Consider the following 25314-nt stretch of genomic DNA (forward strand, 5'->3'; position numbering starts at 1 on the left):
TTTTGATTTTAGTGATTAAAATTCAACAGATTTTCCGTCCAAATGAGGAAAGGAAGAACAAAGCTGCATTCACAACACAGTATCAAGATACTTAGTTGACAACACAGGTTTATCGTGAACAAATATCTATGTACTTCATCATTTTTTGGTCAAAAGTATGACTTAATTTTGCCTAATATTTGTTCCCCATACCTTAAAGCCCTGCCAAGAGAAATACTGGGCGCTACTGCATCGAAGGACCCTGGTTCGATTTCCACATCGGGTCTTTCTGTGTGGAGTTTACATATTCCTCCCATGTCTGTGTGGGCTTTTCGAGGTTCTCCGATTGTCTCCCACAGTCAAAAAACATGCAAAAGGTTAAGTACAATTAATTGGAAAAAATGCCCAGATGTGTGAATGAGAGAGTGAGTAGTTGTTTGTCTATATATGTAGCCCTGTGATCGACTGGTGACTAGTCCAGGGTGTGCCCTGCCTCTCGCCCAATGACAGCTGGGAAAGGCTCCAGTATCTCCATGCCCAAATGTGCCAGATAAGCAGAAGATAATTAATGAATGACTGACGACTGCTGTAATATGCAAGAATCCAAAAGAAAGACTCTATCATGCTCTGACCAACTTCAGATTTGGTTTGTATTTTTTTTTTTTTTTTTTTATTTGCTTTTGATGGACTCTAAAAACCTGCAGGAGGTGCAAACATGATGAGGGCGCCGCCGTTTCGAGGGGTTTTAGTCATGGAGAACGAATCACGTCCAGGTTTTCAATTCAGCTCTTCAAAACAAGAAATGGAAAGGGCTAAAATTTGAAGATATAATTTAGAGAATAAAAGGGAAAAAAAATCAGCATTCTCATTTGCTGATTTATACCACTTTAAAAGCAGAACTGATGTTAACTGTCACAACTGCCTAAACTGGTATGAGGATGAGTAAATCACAGAACGCGGGAAAATTAACTGATTTGCATATTTTTCCTCCTTGCAGGCAGCGCTAAAATGACCCATGTCCCATACTTTTTGAGCCAGACGGCATTAAAATGGAGGATTTCACCATCTGCATCACATTAACGAACACCTGCAGACCTTGGGGTCTTCTCCGCAGTGGACAGGGACGTACCTGCAGACATAGTCGGCCTTGCAGACCCTCAGCTGGGCCAGGCAGTTGGGCTTGTCTTTGTCCTCGTAGGAGCAGGATGGGACGATAGTCTGTCGGCGGCGCTCAGCACAGGCGGTGTCGGTGCAAGGGCAGAACAGGAGCTCGTGAGTGTAGTCGGGGGGGACCCGGTCGAAGAACTTCCTAAGAGCCTTGTTGCACTTGGGTCGGTTGCAGGGCCCCGAGCGGGCCGACGGCTGGATGCAGGCTGAGACATACTCGGTGCGGAGCTTCTGACACGTCTCGTCAATGTTGCAGGCCTTGGCTGCGTCTAGGCAGCGGTTCACTGTCGTCACCTCCGACTCTGCAACGGAGGCACCAGTGGGTAAGGCAGATAGAGAACACGTCATCCACTCGAATGGCGAAATCAAATCCCGGCTAGTGCCTACCAATGACACCCCACACCTGCCCGGAGTATCGACTCCCACCCTCGGACCGCGAGGTGTGTCAGTGAATGCAACATTGCACCTTTGAGCCAAACCAAAGCGATGATTATACGTAATGGGCTCCCTTGTAATGAATAGAACATGAACAGGGTTTGAATGTTGCATGAGCACGGGTGCTGGGTGGGTTTCAGCCAAGGCCTGACGGCTGAATATTTCATTCTACCGGGTTAATTCGGAGTGGCAGTGCTGAAAAAAGCGTCCCCTTCCGTCTCCCCAACCGCACAACAAGGCGGTAATTACCGCTCTCATCTTCTCAGCTCCTTTTTCCTGCGTTTCCAAATCTGACCCGGCTCCCTCCTGGCTGCAAATGTCTCCACACCAGGCTGACTTGCTTGGGACTACCTCCCTCCTCACATCAGTTATCTCTTCATCGTCATAATACAGGGGGATACAGGAAGAGTCCAGTGTCTATTCAAATTTTCATGGTGGCTGAGCAACGGAACTGCAACTATGCCATTGGTCAATCAGCCTAGAAAAGTTGCTTCCCTCTTGGACTCAAGTGGAGAGAGGAGCGTTTTAAAATGTTGTACTTTTATTTTGAAGGTCACAACCTCTATAAGAAATCTCTAGCTTTTTTCAGTGTTTATTTGTCTGCATAGCTAACATTTAAAATGTGCAGAGGAGGTGATTGAGACACACCATCACCATTCCATTAGCCGAGGGCTAAGCAGATTAGCCGGAGGCTAACCCAGATGTTAGCGGTGGGGCTATTTGGGCCTCTGTCTCGACTCAATTTAGAAGTCCATTGAGATGCTGTAAAGCTCTTTCCTAGAAATAAATGAAAGTCCAACCCCCAACTCTGGAACAGGATTGTATGAATCATCTGCGTTTCATTCCCTCCCATCAAGTCCTCTTCCGCATTAGTCCATCCAATCGTCAACCCCCACCACACACACACACACACACACGCACACACGGCCAGTAATGAGGCAGTTCGCTCCTCCTCCTGACTATTTGTATCTTTTTGCATTGTATCCCTGTGCATCATCATACTCGTGTTGGTTACTTCTTTTCTTTTCCTCTTCCCCAAGCGACCTTCCAGTCAATCCGCCTGTAATGACGCTCAGCTCCTCTGGCAGATAACGCTGCTCATTAGTCTGTAAACTGCCCGTAGTTGCGTCTGGCGGTGGGTTTCGCCTTGCTCCCAGCTGTCATATAAAATACGAATGGCCTTGCAGGGTGAGCTAACAACCCGTCACAAAGCAGGGGTTATTCCCAACGCAACTGCAAAGCAGCCCGAGGGTGGAGGATGGGGGAGGTGGAGGGGCATCTGTGGGGATGGACCTGCTGGATGGGATGACGAATTGCATCCAGGAAGCCACTTGCACCTGGAATGGAATATGCAAACAAGTTTTGTTTTTACAACGTAATTCTTTATCCTGACTTTATCCATGTCAGAGTGTTGTTGCGGAACCTCCGCCTCCACCTTCTCCTCTTCTTCCTTGTCCTCCTCCAGAGGGATGCAACGCCAGCTCCGAATCTAATATTTACTCGCATGTAGATTGAAATGGGAGATCAAACTGGGAGATCCTTTGAAACTTTCCAAGAAAGTTGAGCTAGCTAGCTTAGCACTCAGTAGTATATATATATATGTTACAAATGATGAGGTGGCACCGACAGTATTAGAGAACACAGTGAAGAGTCTGGGAAGATGATATGATAAGGGACAATTTGAAGAGATGAGGCAAGAACTGATTCAAGGCATTTCAGCTCAGGGCTCCCAGGAAAGCTGAAGATGTAGTGTTTGCAGTTTGGATTGTTGCCTCGCTTGATTTGACCGTTGATTGTGTGTGAGGTTCCTCTTTAAATAGCAGAAAAACTTGAAAGGATGATTAACTCATTTATTAGAAAATGTCCTAGAGTCCTGTGCTGCCAAAGGAGCGCAGACCTGTATTGGAAAGTCATATTGGAGTTGCTAGTTTCTAGCCCGACTAAGAAGTTCAAGTGCGCAAAGATTAGATTTGAAATGACTCTGACTCCGTCAAAGAATCTAGTTGTTATTGGTGTTGCGCCCACAGGGAAGAGGTGGCGGTGAAGTAAACACAGGCAGTCCTTAGACAGTGGGATATCACAGACCAAGTGCAACATGGACATGGAGACTCAGAGTTGAGGCCATGAAAACATTATGGAACGAGATATCAATAGTAGAAAACAGGAAGATGATAGTTGAAGAGGTACATAGGCAACTGGAGGCAGTAAAATGTGATAAGGCAATGTCACAGACAAAGCAATGTAGAGAAGATTTAGGAGGACACAGGGGCTGGGGAGGTCACTATGGTTGGATTGTTGGTAGATCTGCTGTGCGGTGAAGGAGGTGTTTCAAGGACACTAGATTTCATTGAGGTGTCGTCGGCCTAACTTAATGAAACTTTGATGAAAGAAGATGGCCAGTTGAAAACCCCAATGATATACATAAGACTGCTGTTGGCTAGGGCAGGGAACTGGTAATTTGTTAGCTTATTAGCTTGGTTTTTATCTAAAAGAAAAAAAGAAAAAATAAACAAAACCAATAGGAGGAATGTTGGTGTGGCAGTTGAGGAACATCTAACCTTGTAAAGAACGCAGTTGTTGGTTAATTTCCTACCTCTTCTCTCTCGGGCAAATTTTCCAGTTACGTTAATTAAATACGCCCGCCCAAAGTCTCTGTTTTGTAAACTGGAAACAAAGATTGGTTTTACAAGCACCATATTCCCCTCAGTCTCACAGTGGCTAACAGAGATATAATTATACTATAATTCAGTACAAATATATCGAATGTAAAATTATGAAAAACAACTTGCTGGACAGCTCTAAAGCAAGATAACATGTCGGTTGACTTTTTTTAATTTGCTTTAATTTCAGTAAATGTTGATGTATTAAAACAATATAAAACTAATGTCCCTAAATGGTTTTGAAATCCAAGTACTTATTGTGAGAACATATTATTGTAATATATCATGGTGTGTATTTTATCCTAAGTAGTACAGGATTTTATTGTTGTACTTTGTGGAGCCACTTTGAAACAGCCTGTAAGAGAACGATCCAAGCCTTGTTATAACATGATATTACAACATTATTATGTCTATAGCTGAGCAACATGATTTGGTAGTTTTAAAAAATGTGTTTATTCAAATAATGTTTATAAATAGACATAAAATCAAACTTAAAATAATGAAACGTAAAACGGTAGTGATACTTTACATTACTGAAGCAGTAACATTTGTGAAACATGTTGCGCCAAACACTTTGCAAGCAAATTGAAAATTGGTGCAAAGCAACTGTTCATCGACAGTGTACAAGTACCTCTAACGGATCGCATAATTTCTTCTTTTTGGGGGTAATGACTGGCAGTGAAATGCAGCAATTGAATTCCTGTTCCTCTACATTAAGATTAAAAACAAAACTAATTTGTGTGCAGGCCTCAGTCTTTTTGCGAAGGCAGCCAAGTAATTTTCGGAGTAAACAAACAGACCCCTTCGTCTTTCCCTGTTCTGGTATTTTTTTTATTATGCACTTTTGTATAAAGCCCAGCAACAGCCCATCGCTCGCCACCCTATGGTTTTTGTCTTTCCCGGTGTATTAAAACGAATGGGTAATTAATCTGTGCCTGGGGGCCAAACAACGGTACACTGATGCCCCGAGGCTCGCCCACGGCTCCCCGGGCCCCCTGCCCTGCTGCGTCCATAAGATAAGATCTACATTATCTCCCCCTTGCGCAACCCTCCAGCGACCCCAGCCCTACACCCAAAGCCCCTTCCCCGGCTCACCTGCAGCGATGGAGGCCAGGCGGACATAGTCGGAGCCTCTTTCCTCCTGCTCATATGGGTAACTCTCCACCAGGCTGAGACCTGCCAGACGTGAAGATAGAAGTCAGTGTTTGTTGCCCTGACGATGCAAAGTACCGACATGATTCTGTCCTTAGAGGGGAAACATTGTTCTATGTGAAATCCACCTCCAAAAGGAAATGGCATGTTTGGATTTCTCTTTGTGCTTCTGTCTTTGAATGGCCACATCACATGTGATGAGGTGTGGGGGGTTCAAAAGCCCCAATAGCTGCTGCGAGCTTCTACCATGTTATTACAGAAAATCCTGGCCTTTACATCATGGAAAAGCAATTAGAGTGGGATATGAATTAACAACAGCTTCAAACATCCCACCCACAAATGTGTTTCCGTTCAGGTTAAAAGCCAATTAGTAACACTATGGGTTTGAGAACAGTCCGAGAAATAAACATTGTAATTTGTGCGCTGGGATCAGCGGATGGCCCCGGGGACCACCTTTTGAATATCCCCAGGTGATCATACAGTTACTTGCTCTCTGATGGATCCAGTAATTTTTTTTCACCTGTTAAAGACTGCTGTGGTTAATACTGAAAATAAAAAATGATAAAAAATATAAAAAGAAAATAATTAAAATGAAATGAAGATATGAAGTATTCATCTCCTTTTATTTATTATTATCCTGACAATGATGATGATGGTGATGATAAAAATGAATAATAATGGATGGACGGCTTATAAACACTTCTATTACACTGTTGTTTGTATTTATGTAGATGTGATCTTTTCATTATTTGACGTTTGAATGACTTTGAGTGGTTCATTTATTTATGAGGATTTTTAAAATTTCTGGAAATGTGGGAGTATTTACTTTTTTTGAATATCTTTTAAATAAAGGTTCAATGTAGCATACTAGATTTAATTTTTTAAGGATTTTTTAGAATTGTTTGTCTTTCAAAAAGAAAATAAGGAATCAGACACCGCTCTCCACCCTGGTATCTCACCATGGAGCACTGACTGATGGAGACTCCAGTAGATGCTCAGGCAGTTCTTCTCCTTCTTCATCCCCCGTTTACACTGGCAGCCGTGTAGCGGCGTGGACAACAGCGCCGTCATGGCGTTCTCACACTGGTTACGGGCCCCGGGCCCCAGTTTGACGCTGCCGTCCCCGGCTACACACTGCCGAAGCGTCCGTAGGCGGGGGCTGCAGGTGTCGTCGCTGGAGCAGGTGTCGCCTGCACGGAGGCAGTCCCTCCCACCCATTGAGACAGCCAGGTGCGGGACTCCTGCGGAGAAGGAGGGGAAATAAAAATATAGATTCTCCGCTGTAGGAAAGTTTTTCAAACACACTTAAAGTAAAGAAGGGAAAGAACTGAAGGGGAAAAGAATGGAGGGGGTACACAGATATTAATCATCGATCCATCCACTACCCACAGCTCATGAACATAGGTAAGGGTGGGAATGTCGATTGACCGGTAAATTATTGATCCTCTTCGCCACAACAGACAGAGTCCGCATCGCTGCAGACGCCGCTCCGGTCCGCCTGTCAATCTCAATCTCGTGAACAAGACCCTGAGATACTTGAACTCCTCCACTTGGGGCAGGACCTCTTCCCCGATCCGGAGTGGGCATTCCACCCGTTTCCGGTTGAGCACCATGGCCTCGGATTTGGAGGTGCTGATCCTCATCCTGGCCGCTTCACACTCGGCTGCGAACTATTCCAGTGAGAGCTGGGGATCATGGTCTGATGAAGCCAACAAAACCCCTCGATACAGTGTTAATAGAGCACTAATTCCTCCTCCTGAGCCACTGGATGGTGGACCAGAATCTCCTTGACATCCACCGGAAGTCGCTCTCCCAAAACTCCTCCCGCGCCCGAGCTTTTGCCTCAGCAACCACCGAAGCCGCAGGCCAATACCTGTCAGCCGCGTCCCGCAGGCCAGAAAGGCCTGATAGGACTCCTTCTTCAGTTTGACAGCATCCCTCACCGCTGGAGTCCACAAGCAGGTGCGAGGGTTGCCGCCCCAACAGGTGCCGACCACCTTAAGCCCGCAGCTCCAGTCTGTCGTCTCGACAATAGAAGGACAGACTCATATCCCTCAGGACGTGGTGGTACTTCTGCTGGAGGTGGGAGTTGAAACTCCTTCTCACCAGGGACTCTGCAAGACATTCTCAGCAGACCCTCATGTTACGTTTGGGTCTGCCAGGTCTGACCGGCATCCTCCCCCACCATCGGAGCTAGCAAACCACCAGGTGATGATCAGCTGACAGCTCCGCCCCTCTCTTCACCTGAGTTTCCGGGACATGCGGCCGCAAGTCAGATGATACAAGCACAAGGTCGATCAAAGGACTGCGGCCTAAGGTGTGTTGGTGCCAAGTGCACATACGGACACCTTTATGTCTGAACATGGCGTTCGTTACGAGCACAGAAGTCCAATAACAAAACACCACTCGGATTCAGATGGGGGGGCCATTCCTCTCACTCCTACCCTTCCGAGTCGCATTGTCGTTGCCAACGTGAGTGTTGAAGTCTCCCAGTCGAATGAGGGAGTCCCCAGTAGGAGCGCTCTCTAGCAGCCCCTCTAGGGACCGCAAGAAGGGTGGGTAAACTGAACTGTAGTTGGGTGCATAGCCAAAAACAACAGTCAGAACCGTTGTTCTGGAAAGGCAGCCCAAATGATGTGAGTAAACTGACTCACTGCACTGACTGCTCAACACCATCCATACTTTATTTTATTATTATAGTGTATTGTAATGTTGTACTTCACTGTGAAATCACTGTGAAGTCAATCAGAGCTATTTTGGGCAGATTAATTATAAAGTAATACTGCAAATTTTTTCTATGGTGGCTTCATCACAAATTTTGAAAAGTGTCTGAAGAAAGTAAAAGAATATACAATTTAGAATTACAAAATATCACTTTGTGCAACAAATATTGGCCAGAAATGTGGAAAAATTAAATGGAAAGTACGAAACTTTAATTTGAACAGCAGCATGTGTTACGACTACATACATAGTTTAATACAGGTGGTCTTCACTTAAGGACATACTCAGTTAACAACCACTCGGCATTATGACGGGGCGATGACGTTAAATAATATTGCGATAATATTGAAATACGCGCAGAATGCATTGGCAGCGGAGTTGTGAGTGAGTTTATATTGTATGCGCCTACCCATGCTGATAATTGGCATAAATTCATGCAAATACAAACATCAAAGGAAAAAAAGGTAAAATAGCACGGTACAAATGGCCGATATGTATGCAAATACTGTACGGTAGTGGGATAGAAACGGTGTTTCGCTTAATGACAAACACGCCTCACGACAGACCCCTTGGAACGTAACCCCGCTGTTAAGTGAGGACCACCTGTATTCACTACTTATTTCTTACTCACTGCAGTTTTTTTGAATTCAGTGCTTCTCATCTGAGATGAAAAAGATGAAAAATAAATACAAAAATGACCTCCTTTCCTATGATAATAAACTGTTCAACCAAAAGCCCCTGTCTGGATTCCAATCTCTCCTCGACTAACCCTGAAGGCAGTGCTGAGCACCCTGAAGAACTGAATGAATTTAATCAGCAATGTTTGAGTGACGCTCGTTCATTTAGTTCTTCAGGTCGATGTGCAGAGTCACATGCCTCTCCTCATGCTCGCCCGTGGATCAATACAATTTGAGATGTTGCTTTTTCAAATTATTTGATTTATTTTTTTTTGTGTCTGGAAATTTAAGTTGTTCATTTTGGTTAAGTAACCACAGAAAAAAAAAACAGCTCATGAAAGTAATGAAATTTAATCAGACTTTAATTTGCACCAAGGTGCGCTAGTTCCACAGGGACAAGTTAAACCGATGCACAGTGCGACAGTATGATGGACGAGACTTGAACTCATGTCACTAAATGTCCAAGTCAACATCGGATTATTCGACCAATCCATTGGCGAGATGGATCGTTGTGGACTGTAGCCCACGCTCCTCTCAGTGGCAGAAGAAAGGGTTAAAAGATGTGCTGCAGATTGATTCAGCTGATGCAAACTACGAACTGCCCTCCAGAAAGACATTGTCAAAACAAATCAGCTGTATGAGGACAAAGGGGAAGTGCAACAGGTCACGTTAAAGAGATGCACTAAATGTTTTCCGCACTCTTCCGTAGATCTTCGTCCTGGAATGATGGGAAAATTAACATGATTTTGAAGATTAAGCTCATGTGCATATGCTGATTAATTCATCAAACAAACTTTTGTTTATTTATTTATTTTTTTGCCTGTTATATATCTGAATGCTATTAAAATGCTATTAAACTATGCATTAATTTATAACATTGCTTGTACTTAATTTGAAAAATATTTTTAAAGGCGTCTCATCCCTCTTCTATAATTTGTATCATGCAATTGATGGCCAGGGTGGTCAGTGTGATTAAAAATAAATAGAAGAAACAGAAATAGAAGACATCTGTCTCTCCCGCATTGCACAGCTAAGCTAGTTAGCTAAGCACCAAAAGAGTTAGCCTATGCCTACCCCCATGGAACGTCATTACATCATTGTCAAAGAGTCTTCCACCGTTACAGCAAAATCCTAAAGTGACACCACAAGACATTTGACCTCATCAGAACAACTTCCCTAACAAATCTCTCACTATTTTAGTATTAAATGTGATTAACCAATTAAAATGAGTCTGGAGTCATGATGTCATAATGCTATGATAACCCCTGCCTTTTCTCATCAGAGCAAGCGGACATGCAGACACCTCTCAAAATGACTATTTTTTTTGAATGGATTTTGGTCGATCAAATGTAAAGCTATATAATGTCTCCAAAGTTTACATCATTATTTCATGCATGTGTTCATAGGACAGTTTTGGACAGTTGGAATGTTCATCACATGAAGTGAAAACTGAAGAACCGAAGAAGCCTCTCAAATAAGAGGCGAAAGGCCTTCAAGGGAGAAGAGAAGATTTTTGAAGAAAATTCATCCGGTAACTTTTGACGAAGATGAAGCAAAGACTTATCACTGTCTACAATTCATTATGCTGAGTCTAACTAGAAAAAGGTGTCTCTTGAGATTTTTATTTTGAACAGATGACAAATTGAAATGTGTTTATTCGACAGTTTGGTCAGAAAACTGCAATTAAGATGTTTATGCTGTTTTTTTTTATCCCTGAAGCTCCAGAAGGTACGGACTGTAAAAGCGACATGATGAGACCTCCGGGACTTCTTCTGGGGGTTAGTATGTCAGAATTCACTACGTCCCCACGGATTATAAATCCCGGGCCGGGGAATTGTAACTATGATGGATGAGGCGAACATGAAGAGCCGCATCAAAGTGAATCAAAAACCAACTGGCGGCTGAACGAGAGATTATATGATCCACTGAATCACCGCTGAGGCCATCAGACTTTTAATAACCGCGTGGAGTCCTAACGCTCCTTGTCAGTAGAAATCCGACTTGGTCAACGGGATGCCGCTCGCTGACGCCTTTTAAAATCCAGCGTTTAGACGTACGCTTGGAAAAACCCGAGGGGGTAGCAGGGGGTGGGCGGAGGTAGGGGTGGAGGGGTGTTGCTGTATTATTCATGAAGTCATGCAGTTGTCACAGGGAATATGTCTGACAGTGCCGACTGAATCGGGATGAAACGCGGGCGGATGACGCATCGCTGCGATGCATCCCTACATGTTCAAAATTACACTGGAGTGTTTCTGCACCAGTCAAAACAAAGTGTCACATTTGTTAGCGAGTGGCCCGGAGAGGAGCTGAGCGTGCGTGCATGTGTGTGCACGTGTGTGTATGTGTGTGTGTGTGTTTACTCTTGTTTCACATGACATTAATACACTAATCAAATGCAAGCTTTATTTCCCCTGAGGACGAGTGAATGTTTGGCGAGTCTAAAGCTGCCTAGAAGCTTTTACATGCTTTTAAAAATAATGAAGTTTATGTTAATAAGCCTGTGAGAGTTTGTTTTGGACAACATGCGCATATGTGTGAGTTAGTGTGTGTATGTGTTTGCATGTTCCGTTTAATAAGACTATTACAGTAGCAATCAACAAAACAAACAAACATAACCCAAAACACACCCCCGCGCAGGGGCTAAAGCGATTTACAACCTGCATCGTTTTGCGTTCACAGAGTGAAACGTAACATCCAGGTGGAGGTACTCGAGAAAAAATTGTTTGCCGACTGTCATTCAGAGGGGACCAGAGGGCAGGGCTTCATCTCGACAAGTTATCTATTAATTAAAGGGTCACCTGTCAATCACAGGTAGATATACGGAGACATGCAACTGTTTATTTTCTCATTCACACCTATGGGGGATTTAGTCGTCAGTGAACCAAGTGCCTGTTCTTTGACGGCGGTATGAAGAACACATTACATTACATTGCATTTGGCAGACGCTTTTATCCAAAGCGACTTACAATAGAGGACATAGGGACTGCAAATACACTTGCAAATACACGATGCACAGGAAATATACAGAACAGTAAGCTTGGGTTAGTGAGGTTTTTTTTTTTTTTGTGTTTGTTTTTTTTTGACAAAGACATGCACGAATGTACACACACACACTGCATAGCCTAACTTGCTGCCTACACATGCAGAGAGAACGCATTTTTCAACTGAGTGGAACCGTCAAAGTTTCATTTGAAATGACCGTTGCTGGAATTTTCCATTTTGGGGTCATGCTGTAGGGATGTTTTTTGGGTTGTCCTGTATGGACAACTTCATCCATGGATAAGCGGTAACCAGGGCGGGGAGGAAATGGAGACTCCAAACACTTGTCACAGCGAGGTGGCAGTCCACTCGCGGTTCCATCGCCATGTTATTACAAGGCCATCTTTGTTTATTCCACTCCCCACCCGGCGACGCCAAGCTCTGTAGAACATACTGGTTTGGGCTAATAAACTGTGGACATGTTCTTTTGGCTCTGTGAAGCATGCCGCAATATGGCCTTATATACTTGCATAACAAACTGGAAAATCAATACTAAATAGGAGTCTGACACAGTGTTTTTTTACCTTGAGTTTGTTCTGACTCAACCTCCCGCTGAGTCATGACGAACTCGCCATGGTTGGCAAAGTGCTCTTCTTCAAACCTGCTGAACTTCATTGTTTTGACTGAAGATCCAAACGATCCCTGAGAGTACGGTTACATCGGGATTAAACGATGAGTAAAACTGTCCGCAGATATGCATATTGTGTGAATAATTTGCAATTTTTACGGTAATATTTGTTTGTATATCTGTCCGTGTCGTCCATCTTTAGTGAAACGACTCATGCGGATTCACCAAAAGTTTGGGTGAATCTCCATTCTTGTCTTTTGGTCCAAAAGACAAGAATGTGCCAATACAATACTTTTGAATAATTGAAAAATGGCAGACTAGGTTTCCAAAGTTTGGAAGTTTAGAATTAATTTTTCATTTCTTTAGGTCTAGAAAAGTTACTGAGGTGTCTGGCTGAGTCTAAGATGAAATTGACCGAAGAACGTCTGGAATGCTTCCCTTTATAATGTCACATTAAAATCTTGAATTACATAAAAACTGAATTACATTTCAGCCGGTGTGCTATGGACATGAAGAGAAACTCTTTTGCAAAAATGGCAGACTTTCCTCATCAATGCGTGAGAAGAGCTGAATATTAGCCACGCGACAAGAATCCTGTCTCGTCTGGATTTCCGCAATTAAACCTTCATCATGGATGATATTACGGCATGTTGCGGAGTGAAAGCTGAGTCCTGAGACCCAACAGGAACGTGCCGGATTGTGACTGTCGAGGTGGAATAATCCGTCATCGCTGTACATCTCAGCCTGAGTCAAGGTGGAGCTAGAAGTCTGCTGGCTGATGAGATGAGAACAGAAAAAGAAACAGAAAGAGGGTACTGTGTGGAAAGCTAGTATCTGTTGGAAGAGACTAACAGCTATGGTCCTGGCTGGACATCTCGTCTGAATCAAACCAAAATAACTGGGGGAAAAAAAGCGAGAAAAAAATCAAGAAAAACTAGATGCTTCGACCACGAAAACGTTTAAATCCAGGAACAACAGCTAAAACGCGGAACAAACAGGATCGAAAATTCCCGCACTTTTATAAATATCGATTTTCTGGGTTCAAGGGATAAGAGCACCGTAGAGGTAAATTTGGGATTGAATGAAATAAAAAAATAAGAATAAGATAAAATAGAAGAGAGATACACTTGGCTAATCAAGATGTATTCTGTATTTGTCCACTCCTGTCTCATGACTTAAAGAAAAAAAGGAAAGAAAAGAAAAATCACAAAATACTTCCAAAAAAAAAAACTGCAACAGGCTGATGCTAGCCAGCGTTACCCTTAACTTTGGTGTTCGTCTCATTTCGTTTTGTTGATCTTTGCCTCATCATTTTGTCAATTGGTGAAACACTAGATCCTGGATAACATTGTTAAAGAGTTTGACAAGAAAAGAAAAAAAAAGAAAAAAGAAGAGGCGAATCTTGCTACTTGCTAACACTGGGGGCATGCGGCTGTCATCGGCGATAACTCAGTGTTACATATCAGTGTAGCATCAGTGTTATATAGCCACTGTTAGCTATGTCGAGTCTGTACCTTCTTTCTGATAGCGGTTCCAAGAATTCAGTTCTAAAAACTGTCCAGCTAAAATTTGGTTCGAGGAACTACTTGGCTCAAAGGGAACCTTTTAATTTTGTATTACCAAAGGTGCTAAGGCACCACAGTAGGGACGGGTGTGGCGCAAGCATCTGTGACGTGTACAACCAGTGGGAGATTCATTCAAAGCCCTCCACGGGTTTTTTCAGTTTCCATCAACCTTTCAAAAATTGTGGGAAAATATTCACAAAGGAAAAATACCGAAAAATCACGAGTGAGATGAGATGAACATTCTTGTGTATTGTTTTTGGACGCTGCAAAGAGGAAACATTTCCAGCAACTGCTGCCCCCCCCCCCCCCCCCCCGACCCCCCCCCCCCCCCCCTTCGTCTGAAAATCAAATTTATCGTGAAGCAAATGGGAATTTAAAAAAGAAAAAAAGAAGAGAAACCTCGGGTGAGATAATGCAGCTCGTTTCCGATGCAAATAATCTCCACTTGAGAATTTGCCAGGATCAAACAACGTCACCTTGGGGAAAAAAAAAAATCTGACTGATATAATTTTTGTATGGAGAAAACTCCTCTCCAAATCCCGAAACCGAAATACCTGTGATTTAACCCCCCCGAGGAAGTGCTTTCCACTTGGCTTAAAAGAAAGCAATATTTGGGAAGAAAAAAAATAATGTTTTGCTCAAGTTCAGGTGGAAGGAGGGGATTGTGGGCGAACCTCGTGGGTGTTCTGATGCGAAAGGTGGTGGGGTGGGTGGAGGCGGAGTGTGGTAACTCGAAGCAAGATTCAGCTCCTCGCCTCTTCAAAGCGAAAAGGAAAAAAAAAAAAGCTGTTGAATGGCTGGTGGTGTTAAGTCTTGCTCAAATTGCAGCTTATCTGACGTGGAGGGAGGTAGGTTTTTGATATTTGACAGGGGGGTGGCGAGATATAGTCACAGAGAGGGTTTTTTGGCCCGCGAACCAAACACGCGTTCAAAGGGAGACGCTCAAAAACCAATTAGGAAGAAGTTAGCCGTTTTGTGATTGGAATTGGTTCCGTCCAATGGGTTCCTGTTTATCCCGCGGAGGTAAATAATCAACCGGCCCGCTCGCCTGCTCTTTCTCTCTTTTTGTTTGTCTCATCTACTATGAGTCTTCTCTCAAGGAGCAGATTCTGACATTAAACTAAACATTTTCAAGGAAAAGAGTTTCTGTTGCCACCACCCATTCCCCTGGAACGAACACAAAAAAGAATTTGCTTCACAGTTCTGTGATCCCAAACTGTTTGGGGGCTTCGTTGCCATTTACAAAAAAGAAAAAAAAAAACAAAAGGCAAACCTGCAATTTGCTTGACGGGCAGAGCAAAGGACTGTCACAATTAGCAGTAAAGGGAAAATGGATGGCGACAAGCTTTGCTGACACTGAAAGCATATAAATATGCCAATTTGCTGCAACCGGCAGGAATTAACATCGGCGGTGGTGGCGGTCGTAGTGGCGCCGACGGCGCTTACAAGAAAAACAAAACACTGTACGCTGCTTTCACTGCCGAACCAGGACGTATGGACTGTTTTGTTTCGTTTCTGATAATCAGCAAATCCAGTTAAAAGGAGATTTCCCGTGTCTGCAATTGGTTTTCACATAAAACTGTCTCCAACTTGCTGTTCTGGGAAAAAAAAGTGATAAAATGTTATCTAGGGACTCAAGGACTTTTGTGATGGGTGGAGAGAAAAAAAAAAGTAATAAACTACCAAGACAGACTGACATAGATGCAGGTGTATAAATGGAAGTGGATACAGGAGCAACCAAGTGACCAAATGGTGAAACTGCAATCTGGCTTAGTCACTTGTCCAAAAGATATACATATATCATACGTATATTAATAGATATAGATATTTATATTTTATTTTATTTTGGGAAAAACCACACCTCCAATAGCTCCGGCTTCATGATGGTCCAGAAAATACCCGTCACTGATGCAGCGATAGCAGGCAGATTTCAGCAGGTTTTATGACGGCGGGGTAATGTCTTGGCTCAGTTTTGTGGTCAGAGGGCAACGAAACACGCAGTCCCCTTGTGTTGCCAGGCGTGACCTCCGCACCTCCATTTATCTCCAACTTAAACCGGCATACATCAATTGCCGCCTTCAGCCACTGCTGATCAGCAGATGAGGGTTAAAGCGAAAAAAGACACAAAACGAAACAGAAAAATGCTTTTTTCTTTTAATTTGCCCCTTGCTGGATGAACGGTCACAGATCTGGTTATTTTAATTGTCATGACGGCGGTGATGTTGAACACCAAATGGTGGCCAGACAAACATCAGTTTTTGTCATTTGTCCTGAATATGGATTGTGGGTTTTCACAGCCACTACCCCCTTCTTTTCTTCTGTTTTTTAAGGCCATATTTTTCATTTCAGTCGGAGGACATCAGCTGGATCAAATTGAAGCTCCATTGATCTTGACAGCCCCGGTGACCTTTGGGGATTTTATTGTGAAAAAACAGGGAAAAAAACATGTAGGTGCTCTACTCTAAAACTTATTTTCTCTTCAATGTGCGAAAACACAACTATGGACAAAAACGAGGCTGGTTTGCAGGAGAAAATAACATTAAACTCAGCCTTTTATGGCTTACAAACTGAAACATAAAAACTGACTGGTCACGTGACCAAATCAGCCCAGTGGCCCTAATCGCACTATCTAATAATGATTAGCCAAATGTGGCTAAAAAAGATAACAATGTTCAAAGATTGCACAAGCATAAAAAGCTGCTAGGACACTTTAGCTTGCAGAGGAATCTCTTTAGTATAAATGATCTCTTTAGTATCAATGATCCAGAAAATAGATCAGAACGGACTACCTTTTTTTTTGTTTAATTCAGCATCATCGATTCAGCAAATCACCATAAAACTTTGGAGGAACGAACCAGCAGAGCGCTGGGCGGCTCATGACGCTGAATAACAATTCCCTCCAGCCAGAAGTCGATATCATTCGGCAGCTGTTTTGCCAACCAACTGCACACCTGCAGCCCCCCATCTCATTTTTTCCCTCTTATTATTTTTTACCATTTCACCAAGTGAGAAAATTACCACTTTTAATATTTCTTTTTACATTTTTTTTTTCCCTCCCAAGCTAGAGCCCATCTTCCTGCATTCAGGGGTTTGGCGAAATAATAATAGATTGATTTTTTTTTTTTTTAAATCTGGCTGGCATGAATGCTAATGGAGAAATGATTGTTGGAGTGAAATTAGATCTGCCTTTTAAAAGAAACAAAAGACAAAAAAAGCTCCCAGATTTCAATCAGCGCTTTTGAAAAAAAAGGAAAAAGTGCAAATTGGATTTTATGATAATGAAGATACTTCTGAACATATATTAAAGTAGCATTTATGTGCAATTATACTGAACAGCAGTGGAGAATCTCTTGCTCTCTGTGGGAATTTATCAAATGTCTCTTCCAATGCTGTTGCCATGATAATATCAAGAGCCCACAGATTTGGGCTAAATTTTACAATAGTGCTGAAATATGTTCCCTAAGTGATTGTTTTTTGAACTGAAGAGGATTCTCTTTGGAATCTTCAACAAGTCAGCATCCGATTTTTGTTTAATGGCGCAACACTAAGGTCTCGATAAAAAATAATGACCTGGAACAACAGGATGTGTCAATTGGCGATTTTTGTGAATGTCTTAAAGAACGGTCAACTTACAGATGTTTGGCCTCCAACACATCAAACCCTGACAAAATTGTGCAGTGCCAATAAAAACACGAAAAGAACCTCAGACAAAGCAATTACAGACAATAGAATATGTTTTTAAGTTCTTGCACAGATAAATACCTGTTTTTCTGGCACTCACTGTAGACAGCGGGGCATGAATTATATTGTGCAGGGAAATATTATGTTCCATGGGTGGGACTGGTCAGCGCTTCTGCCTTACAGCATGGTTCGACTTCCACAGTAGGCCCTTGTTGTTTCCTCATACAGTCCAAAAGCATGCAAGAGGTTAATTGGAATCCATCCGTCCATCCATCCATCCATCCATCCATCCATCCATCCATCCATCCATCCATCCATCCATCCATCCATCCATCCATCGTCTAGTGCCTATCCCATACTTAGGGTCACAGGGGATGCGAGAGCCCATCCCAGCTGCAAACAAGTGAGGTGAGGTATACCCTGGACATACACTCTCAGACATACCATTCATCCTCTCATTCACACACTAGGGCAATTTTTCCCCAATTTCTAAATCCCTTTAGATAATAATAATTGAAAAAAAATCACTTTAGTTTCCTCCCTCCAAGTGCCATGTAAATAAGTGCCAATGGTAAACTAAAAAAAAATCTCAAAAAGCTAAAAATAGAAAATGATTGAAATGAAAAGTGGCAGGAGTGCAGTTCCAGAGAAAAGGTGAAATTGTGTTTTTGCTCAAATGCTTTGCGTTTTGTTTAAAATGGCAGGCGTGGATGGTGGCTTTGGGTGCCGAGTCTTATAACTTATCTATTAGACAAGGGGTCGGCAACCCGCGGCTCTTTTCATCCTTACACTGTGTCTCCGAGTGGCTTGGGAAAATAAATAAGTATCTAATTGAAGTGTATTTTATTTTTGTTAGTTCATTTTTCAATTTTAGTTCTAAATTGGAAGATTATTGTGATCTTGAAATATTAAAATAAAATCACATTTTCTATTGTTCGACGCTCAAAATTAACATCACACTCGCGGAAGCCGGTATACCTGACAAAACGGCATCAATTTGTCGAGACTTTTAACCCCAAGTAGGCAAAATATGGAGAAATGTAAGAAGAGAAAAATATCTGAAGAAAATAGAACATTTAATGATGCCAGGGCAGATTCATTTGCATTTACCTCTGACGAGAGCGGCCTACCAGTATGCCTAATTTGTGGAGAAAAACTGGCTAACAATAAAAAGTCAAATGTTCCAAGAGATTTCAAAAATACACACAGAGCCTTTGCTGAAAAATATCCAGATGGGAGAAGAGAGAAAGAGAGCTGTTTCAGAACTGATGTGGAAGGCTGATCTGAGGAAAAATCAATTCAAGAGATGGGTGAAATCTGCAAATTTAACTACATATGCAAGTTTTGTGGCCGCTCAGGAAATAGTAAGGCATGGGAAAGCGTTTACAAATGGGGAATATATGAAAGAGTCAACACCTTGGTGCTTTGACTACCCTTAATGATGGGCTACCCGTTATTATTTTTTCAAGAATTCAAAATGTTCAAAATGTGTTCATTAAATAAATAAAATTTAATTTTCTCTGTAGCACTTTGTGGATTTCATAAGCAACACACTATATTTGTTTATACAAAGTGTAAAGGTAAGAAAAAGCAATATATACAGTGGTACCTTTATTTTAGATGACAAAAAGTAATTATGACTCCCAGTGTTTTCTTTTCCGTGGAAACCGGATCCAAATGGCTCTTTGGGTGTTAAAGATTGCCGACCCCTGTATTAGACAATTCGGTCAGTGGGGATCACGCCAATTGAGTTCACAATTGGTGACCATCGTTCAAAGACATAACCTGAAGAAGATGTTGTTTGGCATCTTCATGCAGAAAAGAAAAAAACTTGTCAAATGCTTAAAGACTGTTATAATATTTGCCAGTTTCTTGCTGAACTAGAGATTCTATAAAACAAAGAAACCAAGCGCCAACATATTTTGAAATGCAGTGATTATAACTGGAATGATTTTAAGAAGCACAACCATTTCCCTTAGTAATCTTGAAGTCACCAAACAGTATCAAGAAGTGAGCCTGTATTATGCTAACTTTCCTGGGAAAAGGTGTATGTTTCTTGATTATTTCATGTAAGCTTTCTTCCCTCAGCTATTGATGCATAGCGCATCTGGCTCATAGCGCGTTCCAGGACTTAACACTGCTTAAGAATTCAGACTTCCGGGAGCAAACCAGGCTTCTCGGTGCCAAAATGTTGAATCTTCACGTCAGCATTAGCCTCATAGCTTGAAGTTCAAGGCTAAGATTTAAGAACAGTTAGGTCAGGAAACAAAAAAATGCTTTTTCTTCTCTTGCGCTGTGTGACTGTTTTTTATTTCATTTTCAGAGCTTATTTTGGATTATTATGCTAAGTCTAAGTTTTGTTTTTTGGTTGAGTTGCTATGTTTCCCCTCAGAGGAACATGATCACCCTCTTTGGTCTTCACACGGTCTCATTAGGCTTGCTCAGCCAGCTGCAGTGCATGGGCATCATCCTGACACTCTTTAGGTACAGAAGGGCTTATATCATGTGAGTCAGTAATGTATATTGATCCCAAAAACAACATGCTGGTTCTCCTAAGTGAACGATGGTGGTCTCATTTCAATTTTCTCTCAGCGGCGTCCTGAACACACCTCACCTATCTGCCTCACTTCCCAAGGGTGTTATTTAGAGCTCCAAGTGCATGTTTCTATTGGCAATGTCGTTGAAAGATAGTGCTGTGTGTGTGCATGTGTGTGTGTGTGTGTGAGCGTGTGCGAATGTATAACTGAAAGTGTTCATGTGCTTGTTTTTCCCTGGCGCTGCCACAAAAACGTGTTTTGCGTCTGCTACTCTGTGATGATGTGTGATTGTGTATGTGTGTATGTTTGTGTGTGTGTGTGTGTGTGTTTGTGTGTTCCTGTCAGCGTCTGGGTGCTCAGTCTATTTACAGCACCATGTGCCAGTCTTACATAAACATCATAAACATTTGTTCCCAAACACTTTTCTGAAATAATTTGATTGCTTGATTTAATCCCACTTAGCAGTGTGACAGGAGGAGCCACAACAGTTGAAATTAGCCCCACACCCAAATAACCTGGATTTCTCATATATCCTAACATTTCCTTGACTCCCCTAAGGTTTCATGACAAGAAGAATAGAAATAATCTCTATCCTGGTCCTTTATGGACTGGATTTCTTTCCAAATGTGTCTCAAAGTGTATTTATACTTTTCAGAGAATTTTCTTAAAACAGTCCAAAGTGGCAGCACAGTGACGCAGTGGTTGGGTGCTTCCACTTTACAGCAAGTCCCCGGTTTGATTCCAACAAGTGGGCTTTCTGTGTTGAGTTTTTGCAGTGTAAGCTGTATAGATAAATGAATGAATGAATGAATTAAGTAATAGTCAAAGGCTAGAAACAAAGAAAATTGCTTCACATGACACAGAGACCCTCTGAACATACCAGTGCAGTCCCAGCATTTGTGGTGTCCTCAGAGCAAACGCACAGGAAATGTCCACCACTAAGTAGCCCATTTACTGGGGTGTCTACTTTTGCAATTGTAAAAAGTATAGAGTCTTGTGCCTCTTCTCGGCTTTCGAACTGCAATTAGACCTGATAAATCAAATCCAGGTGGTAAGGTAATGTGTTAGGTGGGCCATTTTGGAGGCGTTGGGACTCCGATTACTAACAACATAAACACCAGAGGAGGGGGGAAAGGAAGCATAAAGAGAGCAGGGGGTTTCTTTTCACCGCTGCAATTCTACAGCTCGGTCATTGTGTGTCTGGATCTCCCAATACATCCATGGTACTTCCATCCACTACAGGTATATCAGGCTAACTGCAGGTGGTGCTAAATCGTGAGCCTTTGCCCACTGCTGCATCGTGAGCACTGTGTTGTATGCAGACGATGCAATGAAAACACGTTGTTATGTCCGCTGCCATGAGTCAAAGCAATTTTAAAGGGGATGTACAAATAAAACTGAAGATAATATGACTTCAGGGTGGACGAGGAGTAACAGTCATCACTGCTGTGTCTTTAAATGCCAGCCATGCACTTTGAGTGTCAGAGGCGGTATGGTAAATTTGATTGCTGTTCCCATCTTTGAGAAGCATCTGCTTCAAGTATCTGATTTTAAATGTGATGATGCTCTCCACTGGCTTGTAGAGTCTGCAACAGTAACACCCAGGTACTGCTAAAAAACAGCTTCTCCTTGGGTAACCACATTCTGAGCCTCATTATGCAGTGTTGAGCCCTGTCCGTGGCACAGAAACCGAAACGTCCAGAACCTCCACGAGATTACTTCAGATTACATCAGATTACTTCAGCGCATAATTTTTGAACTATTGAGTGCACCTGAATATCTGCTGCAGCCACTAGATTTGAAAAGAAAAGAAAAAAAAAACCACATAGACTGCACTTGTCTATAAGCCTCAAGTGTCCATTTTTAACATTAGATATTGAGATATCACCATTTGTAACATGAGATACAAAAAAGATGTTATACGGAAAGATTTTTTGAACTTTTAATTAAATACGTACTGTTTTTTACGTATCTGCTTTTTTCCCTATAACACACCTGGTTAAAAAAATAAATGCAGTAGCCTTCCAGGAAAAGCCATTGATCACTATCTTTATCCTGGCCAGGAAAACCACTATAGTCATCTTTTTCAGTGTCGAAAACAAACAGCCTCAGAATTCTTCTGTCACACTTTTTTTTATTCTCTCTCTTGTTGTTGCTCTCAAGTTCACTTGTGTAAACCAAAAGCATGTGTTCTGCAGTGTCTGTATGTAATTTCATTTGTCCAATTTTAAAATGCTAAATATTATGTTTTAGCCCACAAAAACCCATGAATCTTTGTTTAAGCCACAGTGTTCAAAGCGTGTGAAAAAAGTAGCGGCTAATAATCCATAAATTACGGGACTTGACCCCCCCTGTCTTTCATGTGCATCATAAAGACATTTATTTAAAAGATAACCAAATTGTTATGATTCTCCAAACTCACCACACTAAACAGATACATATATTCTCATTCCTTCAGCCCTTAATCAGAGTAATCCGAACACCTTGGGATTTTCAGCCCACACAATTTATCAAATAATAATCAAAGACCATCATCAATCATGGAAATGATAATAAGTTGTAGTTGTTCCACTCCCCATCAATATTATTTTGGATCCATTAATTCTGGACTACCATCCCCTCTGTCCTCGGTGACGCTCAGACAAAGTCGCATCCCGCCTCCTCTCCTACATTTGTTATTTGTAAAGAAAGGGCCTTTTTCTCCCACCCCTGAGGGGCAACCACACCGATGGTATGTCCATGAATGACGGTCTTTGGGGAGATTAGAAACATGGCTCTAATGAGATTCGCATTCTCGGCAAGGGAATGCGGGGTTCGTACTCTATTTCCGCTGTCAAAAACATGTAAGCACTTAGACATAAGATAGTCAGATAGATGGCAATTACTGCTGTTCCTGCTCTTCTTAATTAAAAGTTGAAAAAAATAGATCTGAAATTATATATGTATAATTCCTTTAAAGCCACACCTCACATTATTTGTCTCTTTCCAGTTGATAAATGCTAATAAAAAAAAACACAGCAGTAACAAAAGGAGGGATTGATTGATTTCAAATAAATGTATGTATATATATATATATACATACATTTATTTGAAATTAATAAATGTTTATATATATATATACATATATATATATATATTTTTTTTTTTTTTTAAATCAATCAATCCCCCTTTTGTTACTGCTGTGTTTTTTATTAGCATTTATCTACTGGAAAGAGACAAAAAATGTGAGGTGTGGCTTTATCGGAATATTGATTATGATAAATAATAACAATGATAATAATATCCTATTGCCGCTGTAATTCATTTTTTGTAATGACATATTTTACTGCTTTTTGACTCCATTAGTTGAATTGAATTTTAATAAGGTAATTATTGTTTATCATCACTGTGCTACTAAATATCTGTCAGCTCTCGTGACAGCACCCCCACCATGCAGAAATGTCGTCTTCTCCAATAATCTCCGACTTGAATCCACAATGTCACAAACTGCATGAAGTGGACATGAGCAACATAATGAATGATTGGGGGGAGGGGGCAATCGGGCCTCCTCATCTGTGGACATGTTTGTGTTGTGTGTGTGTGTGTGTGTGTGTGTGTGTGTGTTCCTCCAGTCAATTCTGTGCATATGCGTGTCTGTGTGCGTGTTTGTGTGTAGGTGTACCAGATAAGGTAATGGGATGAGGACACGATGATTGTGAGTCGGAGCTCTGAACGCATCGCCAACTCCCTAATTAGAACTTTTACAAAGACCTCTCCAAATGTGTGCTTTAACCCGAGAGTGGGATTCGGGGGGGGGGGGGGGTCAGTAGTCAATTAGAACGTGAAAAAGAGAAAAGAGAAAAAGAAAACGTTTTGTGCAAATGAGAGAACAAGTAACCTTGAAACCGTCAAACACAGCTCTTTGTCTGGTTTTATGACGTGTCATTACAGTTATTATGTTTTTTTTTTGTTTCGCTTTCTTAGCTGTATATCCTCTTGATGGCCAACATCTCTTCCAGATTAATTAACAATGGCGAGCGTCTCTCTGATGCCTGCAATGCTTAGGCAGTTATTTGTTCATCGGGCGATGGCCAAAGACATCCCGCCCGGTTCATTATTTGCAGCGATAGATTTGATAACGTGACAATAGTTTTTGTTGTGGTCCATGCACCCTTATCCCTTTTTTAGTTTGCCTTCCGCTCTGTTACATCTTTAGAGCGCCGTCATTCTCTGTCAGGAAATGATCTTTTGTCTACCCCCAAATAAATACCTCTGGCAGTCCTATTGCATACCCCTGAACAAAAGACCAAAAATAAATATTCTTATTTGTGACTATCCATCCGAACGTCACTCGGTTTGGGACCTATTTTCAGTGTGTTACGACACACTGCAATGAGCCTCTGTGATCCATGGCAATGTTCTCAGGGCTCTGTGTTCCCCAGTTGAATAAGAACATTATATGGATCAATATGAGGTTTAGAATTAGACCGACCTAAACTCTGAATATATTTCAGTCTTGTGCATCAATAAAATTATTTAAATGGTCTATAAAGTTGGCGTCTCTGATGCTAATGGCTTGTTGAAATGCAAATTAACCTTTACAGTTGAAACCCCAGGTGGCACATGACTCTGACATGTGACGTGTGTTGGAGAATCTGTAAAAGTGTCAGCAACTAGCTTTTGTAATTACTAAACTATAACCGTCCGAATTACTCCTGCAGAAAATGGACTGAGGCTAAAGATGTTTTTTTTCTTTTCTTTTTTAAATCTAACCTGACTTGGTGGGAACATTGGCTGAGCCACGGGTTAATTAAGGTATGGAGCAATTTTAATCTGGTTTATATTCAGGTCAGCCTTGTGTTGGAAGTCAACAAATTAAACTTCTGTGACAAATGTTTTATAAATTATTCATAAACATATTTTTATAGATCTATATACTTTAGTTATTTTATTTGAAAGCTATTTATTGGAGGGTGGGGTGTGAATTAGCTATGTCTGACAGATTACAGCGAGAATAAAAAGATTAATTTAATTAACAAATTCATTTAGCCGCGAGCATTCACTCTTCATCTGCCCGCGATCCGTGGATGGCGTGCGCTCCATCGGGCCGCTCACATGGGTGCATCTTGCACAAAAAAGGATTTTGGAGGAAGC

At 41.8% G+C, this 25314-nt stretch overlaps 1 protein-coding gene across 1 annotated transcript in view; it reads right to left on the bottom strand.

The window, feature by feature from the left end:
* The window catches only part of gfra4a (GDNF family receptor alpha 4a), a 125675-nt gene that overhangs the window by 25184 nt on the left and 75177 nt on the right, over positions 1-25314 (bottom strand). The window contains exons 2-4 of the mRNA XM_086152505.1: positions 6353-6634; positions 5337-5417; positions 1109-1448 (exon numbers count right to left, since the gene is read on the bottom strand). Coding sequence (XP_086008631.1) covers positions 1109-1448; positions 5337-5417; positions 6353-6634 — 703 coding nt within the window. The remainder of the gene's footprint in view (positions 1-1108; positions 1449-5336; positions 5418-6352; positions 6635-25314) is intronic.

Source organism: Fistularia commersonii, chromosome 1 (genome assembly GCF_037954325.1).
Source record: "Fistularia commersonii isolate RoL2024-O1a breed Wild chromosome 1, RoL_Fcom_v1.0, whole genome shotgun sequence".
Lineage (NCBI taxonomy): Eukaryota > Metazoa > Chordata > Actinopteri > Syngnathiformes > Fistulariidae > Fistularia > Fistularia commersonii.